Source organism: Microcaecilia unicolor, chromosome 11 (genome assembly GCF_901765095.1).
Source record: "Microcaecilia unicolor chromosome 11, aMicUni1.1, whole genome shotgun sequence".
Lineage (NCBI taxonomy): Eukaryota > Metazoa > Chordata > Amphibia > Gymnophiona > Siphonopidae > Microcaecilia > Microcaecilia unicolor.
Genome location: NC_044041.1, coordinates 157093690 through 157108376, shown reverse-complemented (window position 1 = coordinate 157108376; position 14687 = coordinate 157093690). Strand labels below are relative to the sequence as shown.

At 46.2% G+C, this 14687-nt stretch overlaps 1 protein-coding gene across 1 annotated transcript in view; it reads right to left on the bottom strand.

The window, feature by feature from the left end:
* Positions 1–1577: 1577 nt before the first annotated feature.
* Positions 1578–14687, bottom strand: part of LOC115479606 (cytochrome P450 2G1-like) — a 97908-nt gene continuing 84798 nt past the window's right edge. Inside the window, exon 9 of the mRNA XM_030217626.1 lies at positions 1578–2134. Within this exon, the coding sequence (XP_030073486.1) occupies positions 1953–2134 (182 nt within the window). The 3' untranslated portion in view covers positions 1578–1952. The remainder of the gene's footprint in view (positions 2135–14687) is intronic.

Below are 14687 nucleotides of genomic sequence, written 5' to 3'. Positions count from 1 at the left end.
CCCTCCCTTTGGGGAACATTTAAAAGACATTTAAGAGACAAAAGGGTACTGTGCTTTAAAGAGAAATAAAACTCTCTCTGCCCTCCCACCTAAAAAGACTGAACAAAAGCATGACTAAGGTGGATACTTGAAGAATCACATAGACATCTCCACCAGCAGACAGATAGTCTGGAAAAGGCATAACTCCAGCTATTGATAACAAAGACTTCAGAGGGGAAACCATAAACAAGACATTTGCTTGTCAAAGGTATACCTGCCCCTCCCATCAACTATCAGACAAATGGACACCAGGACATCTGCAGATCATGTGAACAGACTACAATAACCATAATGCCTTGCAAGTTATCCAGTGCAAACCAGGAAGCAGGTGCTGGAACTCTGTGATCATATCCTCCTGCAGCTTGCAAGATATAAAAGCAAAAGCTGTTTCCCCAAGATTCAGATTCTCTCTTCAGCTGCAAGCAACTCAGATCCACTCACTGCAGAAGCCCTGCTCCTGTCCTGAACATTTGCTTACCTCACGCTGTTCATACTATGTAACAAGGACTTGTAAGTAACATAACTTTTGATCTAGACCTGCTACTTTACTTTACTTAAGCACAGATTATTTGTAAAGATCTCTTAAAAAACCTACCTCTCGTGTGCAATTGTATATTAAATCAACCTTTTTGAAGCTAAAAATACGGTCTCTTTGTGTTCTGAGTATGTGGTATCTTTTATATATTCTTAATTTAATTTATTGCAATTATCACCTTTGGTGATTGGTGGAGAAATTAATATCCTAAAACCTATAAATACAGCGCCTGCTCTTAAATTATAAACAGTAGTGAGTGCTCTAGAGCTCTTTCCCCCAAGATAAATCATTTCTTGTAATACACTGATGAGGGATACCAATCAGCAAGATAAACTGAATGTGACTTTATTGAGGAATAGTGTTAATGTGTATTGGGTTAACCATATAGGAACAGCAAGTTTCTGGGGTAGAGTGGATGGGCTTTTAAGTGTAAAGATCCAACAGGTTTCAATTCCAACTTTTACTAGAAATATATCAAATATAGCATCTAAAAAGCTTCTCTCTTAATCTATAAATGGCACTGAGAAAAGTAAAACCTAGCAGAATTTCCACAGTTTCCTAACCAATAATTAAATAAAGGACCACAACTTAAAATGGCTTACCATGGGACGCATTCAGGCATCCAGTAGTACATTCCAAGTCTACGCTCTACCTGCACACAAAAAAATATTTTAAAATTTTTGTTGGGGGGGTGTCTGTGGGCTGAACTAATCAGTTAGTGTGTCTGCATTACTATGCACTAACTGGTTAGCACAGGATTACCACATGAGCCCTTATGGTCTAAAAAATTGGTGTCAGTTAAGTGCTCCCGCAGTAATTCTTTAGTGTAGTTTAGTGAAATTTTGAGTATAAATTTAAGCACTCTCAGACCTAGTAAATTTTCAGAGAGGTCAATGTAGGAGCATAACTCTCATAGTTAGAAGCATAAATCTTTTGGATATGGGCCTTATTTTTTTTTTTCTTTTTAGCAGAGCCCTTATGAGACCATAAATAGAAATTTAAAAAAAATACAATGGTACCTCTTTTATTGCACTAACTTAACATATTTTTGACAAGCTTATAAAGCTAGCACCCGATAAGACATAAAAGCTTTTGAATATTGTCCCCTTTGTTATAATCCCCAAATCAAGGCATTCACTGATCAGTGTTGTTAGCTACATCCCTCAGATGTAACTGGAAGATTCACAGTCCTTCAACTGTATGCCAGTTGAAGAAGAGAGCAAAGACAGCTGAATAATAATGGGTTTATTGCCACAATGGGTTCCCTGCTCAGTCTGATCTTGTATACACAGTGACCCAAGAGGACAAGAGCTAAACTGGGAATTCTTAGTACTCCAAAAAATGCACAGTCTTGGAGGCATAGCCTGCAGGTAGAATGTCATCGACGTGGGTGCACACACAGCTGGTAAGGACGTGGCCTGTTTCCTGAATGCAATGCTGAGCTCAGGTCAATGTCCTTTGGGTCCTTTGTTGTCCCCAGGGTGAAATTTTGCAGGATGAAGGTGAAGAACAGGAAGAGCTCCATGCGAGCCAGGCCTTCCCCGAGACAGATCCGCTTCCCTGGGTAAAGTAATCAGAAAAGGTTAAAGCAACAAACACAGTACAAAACCACTTTATATTAGATTAATCCTTACAGCGACATTCTGTATGTGGGAAGAGATGACAAGGGTAGCCCATCCCAGAGAAAGAGATTTACCACCACAATGAATGAGATTAAAGACCAATAAGTGTGATTATTCTTCTGGGCGCTAACCATGTGTAACATCAGTTCTGGAAGATGTAAATTCCAACAACTGACATATATTAATCAATAAATAGAAATAATTTTATCTACCTTTGTTGCCTGGTCATTTTATTTTTCTAATCAGGTTGGTCCCAGTCTCTGATTTCTGCTTTCCCATCTTATCTTAACCCTCCTGCAGGATCTCTTTGTCCATTTGGTATTTCTTCTCTCCATGTCCACATCAATCTTCTCTCTGCTTCCTATCCAGCATCTCCCCTCCTGCTCCTATCCTTCTGCCATGTTGAGCATCTCCCCTCTCTGCGACCTTATTGTTGCCCTGTTCAGCATCTCCCATCTGTGTCCATATCCCTCTCCCTCTGTGCAGCATTTCCCTTCTGTGTGCCTATCCCCTCCTCATGTTTCCAGCATCACCCCTCTATGTCCCTATCCCCTTCACATTTATTTATTTATTAGGATTTATTTACCGCCTTTTTGAAGGAATTCACTCAAGGCGGTGTACAGTAAGAATAGATCAAACATGAGCAGTAGGCAATTAGAGCAGTAAAAATATTCGAACAATACAAAGTATGGCATGGAGGGGCATAATCGAACGCGAACGCCCATCTCCATAGGTGTCTATGTCCGAAAATGGGTATGTGAAGAGGCGGGACAGACCGTATTTTCGAAAAAATGGGCGTCCATCTTTCATTTTGGTCCGTACAAAATATGGTTTGTACGGACCAAAATGCCATGGATTTAGTCGTTTCTGAGCTGGGCGTTTGTTTTTTTTAGCGATAATGGAAACTAAAAACGCCCAGCTCAGAAACGTCCTAATCCAAGCTATTTGGTCGTGGGAGGGACCAGGATTCGTAGTACACTCGCCCCCTGACATGCCAGGACACCAACTGGTCAGTGCGGTGGACTTCAGAAAATGCTCCCACATGCATAGCTCTCTTACCACGGGTGCTGAGCCCCCAACCCCCCTCCCCCAAAACCCACTACCCACAAATATACAACACTACCATAGCTCTTAGGGGTGAAGGGGGCACCTACATATGGGTACAGTGGGTTTTGGAGGCCTCCCATTTACCAGCACAAGTGTTACAGGTAGGGGGGATGGGCCTGGGTCTGCCTGCCTGAAGTGCACTGCGGTACCCACTAAAAGTGCTCCAGGGACCTGCATACACGCAGGCCTCTAGGACTTGTTGCTGCTGTATAACCTTGGCACACTAGTTGACATCTGAAGACTAATCTCTCCGAAAACGTCCTTTATTGGAATAAGCACGTTTACTCACAGTTAACTGCAGATCAGAGGTTGTGCCCCACTGGCAACAAGTCTCGCTGGTACTGAGATTAGCAGTAGGTCCGAGCTGGCAGAATGCTGTACAATGCCCTCTTTCAGCAACATTCAAGGTAAGAACTAAGTTCTGTAACGTGGCTAACACATGAAAGGGATCTAAAACTGGCTTACAAAAATGGCCACTACTACCTCATGGACTCCGGAAGCAAAACAGGGCACACTCTGACCCAGTAAGCAGGGGGAAAAGCACCATGGGAGTAGAGCCTACCAACTACCAACATCGTGAGCATTTAACACAAGCTAGTGGAATCATGGAGCTCAATACCCTACACCCACCACAATGCATTGCTGATGTGACTCTGCAGTGCACATAACAGAAAAGGTGTCACACTCACCCGAGAGCCACATCAGAACCAGGGAAAGGCTGTCAGAGGAAAGAACACATTCTGCTGTCATGGAGGTGGGTACAGCATTTGAGGCTGGCATACAGGCTGCAAAAAAAGTTTTTAAAGTGGGGTTTTTTTTGGTGGGAGGGGGTTAGTGACCACTGTGGGAGTCAGGGGAGGTGATCCCCGATTCCCTCCGGTGGTCATCTGGTCAGTTTGGGCCCTTTTTTGGGACTTGGACCTGAAAAAAGAGGGTCCAAATAAAGCGGACCAAATTCTCGTCAAAAACGCCCTTCTTGTTTCGATTATCAGCTAAAGATGCCCATCTCTCCTCAGCCGATAACCACGCCCCAGTCCCACCTTTGCCATGCCTCCGACATGCCCCCGTCAACTTTGTTCGTTCCTGCGATGGAGTGCAGTTGAAGACGACCAAAATCGGCTTTCGATTATACCGATTTGGTCGCACACGAGAGAAAGATGCCCATCTCCCGATTTAGGTCGAAATATAGGCGTCTTTCTCTTTCAAAAATAAGCTGGATGGTAAACTACTTGCAATGACAACACAATATGTACTAGAACATTATAATTGGTAATGAGGGGTAAGGCAAAGATGTAACATATAGATGAGCAAGAAAGTAGGAGGAATTAGAAAGTAAGGTGATTGATTTGAAGAAAGTTGCACATGAGGTCAGCGAGATGGTTAAATATTATCTCAGCTAGGGTAGGAGTGGATAAACATGTCCTGCTGCAGTATGTGCAGCTGAGTCAATCCTTGTGTTTGTGAGTCAGTGAGACTAACAAGTTAGTTGCTTCTTCCATTAAAGGCTTGGTTGAAGTGCCAAGCTTTCACTTGCTTCCTGAAGTAGAGGTAGTCTTGTGTTAAACGGAGCCTTTCAGGCAATGCATTCCAGAGTGTGGGAGCTACTCTGGAGAAGGCTCGCTTGCGGATATCACATCGTGTAATGTCTAGCATCGCTCTTCTTAGGGGAGGGACAATGAGAGATGTGGATTGGGAGGGGGATGGAAAGAAAAAAAAAAGGGAAGGAGATGCCAGACCACAGAGTTAAGGAATAGAGAGCCAATGATTGAGAGGAGGGACCTTAAGCATATGAGCTACAGAAAGGGCCCAAATTCATGTGTTACACATCTAATGCATGGGCTTAACATGTCTGTGCTGGAGGAAAACATATTAGGCAGCAATAGTGCTCAGAAAGGCCTGTGAGTCTCCCCACTAGCACTGATAATTGGCTCCACATTTTCAGGACAGGCTGATTCAGTCCTGGTTTTTTTTTCCCATTCAACACTAAAAGAAGAAATTCCCCAGGACCTTTATCTTGGGACCAGGCCCAGCTTCTCCATTGTAGTCAGTTGCCTAGGGTGTGCTGCACTGAAAAGGGAGCATCCTTCTCCATCTTTTTCTCATGAGCATCAATAAACCTGAGCACTAGTGTCCCATCACTCCCACCTTTCTTAAAGGCAGAGGTGCTCACTGGCCAGTAGTATTTGAAGCAAAGTAAATTGAAATCCCATCTGGGTCACCACCATGGCTTCACAGGGAAGGATCTTATACGATGCTGCCCATCGTGAGAAAGTATTTCCATGACAAAGGTGAAACATATTTGGTGGACCACCTCCACCCAAACCCACTTCTGCACCTTGGGACTTTTAATAGGTAAATCTGGCGATTCTTAGAGCCCTCAACTCCACTTGCTTGTTGACACTAAACATCATGCCTATTGGTCAGTTTCTACAGGCCAGTTTCTGTTCTTGGAGGTTTGGTGGAGCTGGTGAGACTCACATATTTCTTGGACTGACTTCTTGGACTGACTAGATCCTCTCAATTAGCTGACGGAGGGTGGCATGGAAGATTAAATGAGGGCAGCAATGCAGGGAGCAGGAAAGGAGAGAATGGTACCAGATCCCACAGGGGGAGAGGTGGAGGAAGACTCCAGAGGAAATTGGAGAGTCACAGGATAGGAGGTAGTGTCCTATGGTGGATTAAAAACTGGTTAAAAGATAGAAAACAGAGAGTAGGGTTAAATGGTCAGTATTCTCAATGGAGAAGGGTAGTTAATGGGGTTCCCCAGGGGTCTGTGCTGGGACCGCTACTTTTTAGCATATTTATAAATGAACTAGAGATGGGCGTAACTAGTAAGGTAATTAAAATTAATTACTCCCATCTCTAAATCATTTATAAATAAGTTAAAAAGCAGCGGTCCCAGCACAGACCCCTGAGGAACCCCACTATCTACCCTTCTCCATGACTCTCCAATTTCCTCTGGAGTCTTTCATGAGGTACTTTGTCAAATGCCTTTTGAAAATCCAGATACACAGGGCAGAAAATTACAGATAGGGGAAATGGAGTGGGAATTTGAGGGGATAGTGAATACTTGGCAGTTTTAGATATGGGGGGTTGGGAGAATCAGTGAGGGTGTGAAGTGAGGGATATGAGAAGAGGGACAAATAAAGGGGATGATGTAGGGAAAGGCTGAGACATAACATGAATGACCTGGAAGACTGGAAAGAGGATCAGAGGCATTGAAAAGGGATGGGTCTCTAAAGGGGTTGAGTGAGAGTGGAAATGGGGTTAAAAAGATGGTGAAAAAGAGGCTATTGGGTAAAGGGTAAGAGACAGAAGAATGGCCTTGGAGGCAAGGGAAGGAAGGAGAGACAGTGATGGAGCTGGGACTGATAGGGTGAGGAAATGCAGTGGAGGGTAGATGAGTGCTAAGAGGGCGAGTACAGAAGATGGGAATGGGGAACTAAAGAAGTGAGTGAAAGATGGGGGAAGGATTTAGGAGACTGGATGAGGAAGAGACAGAGGGGGGCAATTGGAGTGCTGGAAATGGAATGAGAGGGAGATGGTAAAAGTCTGTAGATAGATACGGTGAGTGAAATGTGGGGGGAAAATAAAATGAAAGATTAGTGCCAGACAGATGTAGAGAAGAAAAGGAAGAAGACAAGAGGAGAGAAAAAATGGAAAAGCGACCCTGGAAAAAAAGGTTAGGAGAAGACTAACACATGGAGAGTGGAAAAGTGAATAGGAAGATGCTGAACAGGAACACAGAGGAGAGATGCTGGACAAGACAGATGGGATGCAGAGAGAAGATGGATGGCAGACATGGAGAAGAAATGTGAAATGGATAGGAGATCCAGAAAAGCAGAAGAGACACAGACGGAATCAAAAGTAAAAATAAAATGCTCAGACTATAAACGCAGACAAAATGATTTATTTTTTAATTTGTCGGTTGGAACATGTCAGACTTTGGAAAATATGCATCTCTGATATTTTGTATTTCCATTTCTGTTTCTCTAGTATTGCTGTATATGCAGCAGTGGCGTTCCTAGGGGGGGGCAGTGGGTGCGGTCCGCCCCGGGTGCACGCCGCTGGGTGGGTTACTTCCTGTTCCGGGACAGAGAAGAAGCATGGAACGAACGGAGGACAGGCGCGCACGGCACCCCACCCCCAGCGGCTTGCACCCGGGGGAGGGGGTTCCTACGTGGGGGGGTGTCCTTTCGCCAGGGGGGGGGGTTACGCTGCATCCAGGGGGGCGGGGCGCATCGGTGATCCGCCCTGGGTGTCAGCCCCCCTAGGAACGCCACTGATATGCAGAATCTGACTCCTTGCTTTCCAGTTCAGATTTTTGCCTTTGTATCTCTATTATTGGTCTGTGATTCCTTGTTTCATATTTATTGATAGACTGTGTTTCGGATATTCTGCTAGGCTAGCATATAGTTTTTGTGCAGAGATCTGTAGCAGTCACGTTTGTTCTTTTTTTCTAACTAGATAGTGTATCAGGGTTTTAGGATATTGTGTAATATTTACAGTGCTGCCTTTTCACAGATAAGGTTGTTTCTCTTTGCATCTTGGGAGTTAGTGGTGTTATGGTACAGTACGGACGGGGAGAGGGATCTTGGGGTGATAGTATCTGAGGACCTGAAGGCAACGAAACAGTGTGAAAAGGCGGTGGCTGTAACTAGAAGATTGCTAGGATGTATAGAGAGAGGTGTGACCAGCAGAAGAAAAGAGGTTTTAATACCCCTGTATAAGACGTTGGTGAGGCCCCACCTGGAGTATTGTGTTCAGTTTTGGAGGCCGTATCTTGTGAAGGATGTTAAAAAAATGGAAGCGGTGCAAAGAAAAGCTACGAGAATAGTATGGGATTTGCGTTAGAAGACGTATGAGGAGAGACTTGTTGACCTGAACATGTATACCCTGGAGGAAAGGAGAAACAGGGGTGATATGATACAGACGGTCAAATATTTGAAAGGTATGAATCCGCAAACGAACGTTTTCCGGAGATGGGAAGGCGGTTGAACGAGAGGACATGAAATGAGATTGAAGGGGGGCAGACTCAAGAAAAACGTCAGGAAGTATTTTTTCACGGAGAGAGTGGTGGATGCTTGGAATGCCCTCCTGCGGGAGGTGGTGGAGAGGAAAACGGTAACGGAATTCAAACATGCGTAGGATAAACATAACGGAATCCTGCTCAGAAGGAAGGGATCCCCAGAAGCTTAGCCGCTGGTAGGAGGCAGGGCTGGTGGCTGGGAGGTGGGGATAGTGCTGGGCAGACTTATACGGTCTGTGCCAGAGCCGGTGGTGGGAGGCGGGGCTGGTGGTTGGGAGGCGGGGATAGTGCTGGGCAGACTTATACGGTCTGTGCCCTGAAAAAGACAAGTACAAATCAAGGTAAGGTATACACAAAAAATGAGTTTATCTTGTTGGGCAGACTGGGTGGACCGTGCAGGTCTTTTTCTGCCGTCATCTACTATGTTACTATGTTACTATGAGTGTGTTTCTGCACAAGTTTGTGCTTAGTGTTTTGTAGTGAAGGGATTGCGAGTTGGCCTTTCTGAGGTGACTTCAAAACTTTAATTTAATTTTAGTTTGTCATAACATGAGGCAGAGTTTGTGAAATAATCATCAAACGTACATACATGTGTCAATTTTTTCAGGCTGGGCTAGGCGAGGGCCCCACCAAACTGGTCTGCACAGGGCCCCACAGTTGCTAAGATCAGCCCTGGGGGCAGAGACAGGGAAGAGCCGATAGTTATGCAGACACCAGTGCAGTGCCGTAGCAAGGGCTAATGGCATCCGGGGCGGGTCGCCGCTGCGCACCCCCCCCCCCCCCGGGTGCAGCACGGCTTGACCCCCCCCCTCTGCGGAGAGACCCCCCCAGAGCGCAACCCCCCTGGACCGCATTCTTACCTGCGGGAGGGCCGATCCACCCCGAGTGCACGTCACTCGGAGCTGCATCGGCCCCGGTGGGTCCCTGCTCTCTCTGCCCCGGAAAAGGAAGTAATCTGTTCCGGGGCAGAGAGAGCAGGGAACCAGCGGGGCCGGCACCCCCCGAGCGTGTGCACCCGGGGCGGACCGCCCCTCCTGCCCCCCCTTCCTACGCCACTGCACCAGTGATATTCAGTGCAGTGGCCGTATAACTAACCAAGCAACTTGAACTGCACAAAGGCATTCCTAATTTTGCCTGGTTAGTTGTGCAGGTGCAGACACTGAATATCAGCTGGCACCCCCATAACTTCCAGATCTGTGTGAGACCTTGATATTCAATGCCACTGCCCAAACATGGCCTGGTACTGAATATCTAAATTAGATTCAGCCTATGGCTTTCAGCGCCTTAAAAACTACTGACTGCCATGGGCTGAATATCACCCAGTTTAGTGCTACAAGTGGCCTTGTTTCTAAGCTCTAGAGGTTTGGGGTGTATACATGCACATGTCAATTTTCAGCTTTTACAAACTAGGTATACTCAGTGCCATTATACAGATAGCTAGACGTGCGGTTTTTGACCTATTACTTTAATAATCTATAAAGAAAAAGTAGGTGCCTCCTTTCTTTATAGCAGAAGCTCCAAATAGGTTTGTTCTTGAAGCCTAAAAATAGGTACTCCATTACAGAATTACCATCTAACTGTTCAGTGATGACGTTCAGCCACTGTACAGTTAGTCTTAGCATTTTAGTTTTGGCCTTTTCGGGTGTTATCCGTATAGCAATGCCACACAAATGCGGCTGCTATAGAGAATAACATATGGTTCCCACCCCTCCCCAGCCCTATACAGATAGTGCTGGACTGATTAAAAATAGTTTCAATCTAGCATTATCCATATGGGGCAGATTATCAGTGAATACAGGGTTTGCAAATTTACCAGCCACCAGTACACATATAGGGGTTGATATTCAAAGTAATTTAACTGGTCAGAAACAGTTCTTGGCCAGTTAAATCACTTGTTTGGGGCTAATTGGTCATTTTCAGTAGCACTTATCTGGTTAGTACTGCTGAAAATGTTTAGTTAGTGCCTAATGCAAAACTGGCTATTTTGGGAGAATTCCGGGGACAGAGTCAGCACATGCCAATATTCAGCAAGGTCACTGCAAAAATAGGACTGCATAAAAGTCAGTCCTGTCTTTATGCAATGGTCCACTCTCTATTTAACAAAATCGCAGTGGCGAACCGGCAGCAGTAAAGGCAGCAAGCAGGCAGGCTTGCCTCCGTCCCGCCTTCCTCTGATGTCATTTCCTTTCTGCGAGGGCGGGACTCTGAGAGAGCAGGGAAGCGAAAGACGGAGGCGAGCCTGCCTGCTTGCTGCCGCTGGTTCGCCACTGCAATTTTGGAAAATAGAGAGTGGAGTGGAAGTGAGCCTATCTAGTCCACTGTAAGTAAGGAAGACATTTGATTAATCCCTGTTTCTACTCCCCCCGCTCAGCCGTCGCCGTTCACTCAAAAGACACCAAGCAAACCTGTGAGCTGCTGCATCCACGTTGTGATTGATGAGGACCGATCAGGGGATTATGGAGGGTGAGGATTTGGATACCGGGGGGGGGGGGGGGCAGTGATAGGGTTGGCATGAGTTATCAGATGGAAGGAATGTGTGTGGGGGAAGCACTACCTTAGCATTATCTGGCTCCACGTATATTGTGGTACCTTCTGGTATGGCACTGCCCTGTGTGGTAAATTCAGAGTAGATGCTGGGTGGGGCCCCTGCATTTACCAGACAGGTTTTGCATTTACTGTGCATTAATTTTTGCTGTTTTTGCATGGTAAGTGCAATCATGCCCCTAAACCCACCTCCCCTCTTCCCCCTTTCTCTATCTCTGTTAATGGCTCTCACATCCTCCCTGTCTCCTCGGCTCGTAACCTTGGAGTCATCTTTGATTCCTCTCTCTCCTTCTCTGCCCATATTCAACAGATCGCCAAAACCTGTCGCTTCTTTATCTACAATATTAGCAAAATTCGCCCCTTCCTTTCTGAATACGCTACCAGAACCCTTATCCACACCCTTGTCGCCTCTTGCTTGGACTATTGTAATTTACTTCTCACCGGTCTTTCGCTCAGCAATCTCTCTCCTCTCCAATATGTCCAAAATTCTGCGGCATGACTTGTTTTCCACCAGAATCGTTATACCCATACTAGCCCGTTCCTCAAGTCACTTCACTGGCTCCCTGTCCGCATTCAGTTTAAACTTCTCGTACTGACCTTTAAATGCATCCACTCTGCAGCCCCCCATTACCTCTCCGCTCTCATCTCTCCCTACATTCCTCCCCGTGAACTCCGCTCGCTTGACAAATCTCTCTTGTCGTCCTCCTTCTCCTCCACTGCTAACTCCAGGCTTCACTCCTTTTCTCTCGCGGCACCTTATGCCTGGAATAGACTTCCTGGACCTATACGTCTAGCTCCATCTCTACCTGTTTTCAAATCTATGCTGAAAACCCACCTTTACACTGCTGCTTTTAGCTCCTAGCCACAATTGCCCTCCCCTTGTCCTTTCCTCCCTTCTCACCCATTACTTCCCTCACCCGTAACTGTCTTGTTTGTCTGTATTACTTAGATTGTAAGCTCTTTTGAGCAGGGACTGTCTCTTTGTATCAGGTGTTCAGCGCTGTGTGCGTCTGGTAGCGCTATACAAATGCTAATAATAATAATAATAAACTTTGGTAGGCTTCTTTTCTGTTTATCTTCTCTGGCAATATTTCTCTTCCCACCTAATTCTGTACTGTGATAGAATTTTTAGGACAGTAGGTTCCCAATCCTATCTTGTGGCTGCTGCATCCACGTTGTCCTTCTTTATTGTTGGTCCATCTGTAACAAGTCTAACATTGTTTTTGTTGGATAGGCAGTGCCTTATGAGGTGGAGGAGAAAAAACATAATTGAATATCACTAAAACAACTTCAAAAATTATTGTAGCTAGTAGAAACAGCAATTATAAATTCTGTAGTTTGTGTTCATTTTTCTTCACTGTGCTTCTAAACAATTCAGATGGCCAGATGTCAGTGAGAATATTCTGTTTCCTGATGGGTTCATCTTAACTGGTTGTACTCTGCCTTGGGAAGCCTGGTGTTTATAAAGATGATGGAATATATTAAAATTAAATGGCAGTAGAATTAAACTCTCCTTTCATTGGGGCACACGGAATCACATCATCTGTTTTGTAGAAGTTTACCCTGGACATGGATGGGAGGAGAGGGCAGGGAAGAGAGGAGAGTTGCTGGACATGGATTGATGGAGGGGAGGGCAGGAGAAATGCTGGACATGGATGGAGGAGAGGGAAGACAGGAAGGAGATGCACATGGATGGAGAGGAGGGGAGAGAGGAGAAATGCTGCAAAGGATGGAGTGGAGGGCAGGGAAGAGAAATGTTGGAGGGAAGGCAGTGGCGTACCAAGGGGGGGGGGGCGGTGGGGGCGGTCCGCCCCGGGTGCACGCCGCTGGGGGGTGCCACGGCGCGCGCCTGTCGGCTGCGAGTTGGAATCGCTACGCTAAATTCTCTTGTTCGCTGCAGCTCCCTCCCTCTGCCCCGGAACAGGTTACTTCCTGTTCTGGGGCAGAGGGAGGGAGCTGCAGCGAATGAGAGAATTTAACGTAGCGATTCCAACTCGCAGCCAACAGGCGCGCGTCGCGGCACCCCCTCCCCCTCCCAGCGATCCGTCCCGGGTGTCGTCGACGCTAGGAACGCCATTGAGGGAAGGAAATACAGAGAAAGGAGATACACACGGATGGAGGATTAGGGAGAGAGGAGAAATGCTGGACTTGGACGGAGGAGAGGGAAGACAGAGGAAGGAGATGGACATGGATGGTGGGGAGGGGAGAATAGGAAGGAGACGCATAGTGACGGAGATGAGGGAAAGGGAAAAGAGAAGAAAAACTGCACAAGGATGGAGAAAATAGGCAAATACTGGATCCACTCTATACCTCCTCCAGTCAAGTCTGCGGAGGACCCAGCTTTTACCTATGGATGTAGAACAAGAAATGAAGAAGAAAGGAGGAAAGTAAAGAAATAAAAGGAAAGGAATCCCTGGAAATGGAGTCAAGGGAACAGATAGACAGCAGCAGAATCAGAGACTGGGACCGACATGATCAGGAAACACAAAGTCACCAGAAAACAAAGGTAGAAAAAAATCATTTTATTTTCATTTTAGTGTTTGGAATATGTCCAGTTTGAGAATTTACATTTGCTGTCTTATTTTGCACTGGGTATACTGGAGCGGTAACAGCTTACAAAAATTATTTATAATGAAAAACAAATCACGTTATTATTTTTCTCCTATCTCTACTATAATAAAACGCACCCTCAACATTCTGAAGCTGACTTTGTGGCTTCAGTGAAAGATTCGTAAGTTCGTAGGTCTGTAACCATCTCTCTCTGGCCCGCTCTCGCGTCAAAATGTGATGACGTCGAGGGCGGGTAATCTCTCTCTACCCTGCCCTCGCGTCCAAACGTGATGACGTCGAGGGCGGGTAATGAGAAAAGAAAATAAAAGACGAGTTAGTTGGCTCTGCACTTCCGCAACGCGCCTTCTACACACAACACCAGAAAAAGAAAGCCAACTTAAGGAACCACCTGCAAATTTTCTGACGGCAACAGCAAAGAAAGACAAATTGAACTAACAACCAAGCACATAGAACCACAGGAGGCAGCGGGAAAAATGATTCTTCGTGAACACGCAGTGGCTCACTCCCCAACCACCCCTCCAAACATTTAAAGCACAAGGTACGGCCCTCACTTCACCGTTTTCTTCTCTGTCTCTCTCAGGATCTCGGCCGCATGCTGCGTTTTCACGGGGCTATGTGCTGGCACTGGCAGACACCTGGCAATAGCGCTGCAGGAACCGGCAATAACACACTGCAGGCTGCTTGCAGACCGCGTATTACCAACGGAATCAACGTTATGTTTGCATGCAGAAACAGCATCTCTACCACTCACACCCACAAGCTCCCCTCCCACCCCCCTTAATACACAAACTGTAAAATGCAAAATCAACATCTCTATCTCTCACTCAGACACACACACACACTCCCCCCCAAACACCTCCACACCATCATACACAAACTCTGCCACGTGAATCAAGATCTATGTCTCTCACTCACACCCACACACTCCCCCCCCCCCCCCCCCCCCACAATAAATACACAAGCTGTACCATGGAGAATCACCATCTCTCACTCACACACAACCAAACTCCCCCCCCCCCCCCCCCACAAGAACATACACACACTCTGCCATGGAGAGACAGCATCTCTCTATCTCATTCACACACACACACACACACACACACACACACACACACACACACACACACACAAACACTCCCAGCACCACCCCCCTTCATACACCAACTCTACCAAGGAAATTCAACATATCTCTCTCTGACTCACACACAGACACTCACAGCCCCCCAACCCCCCCCCCCCC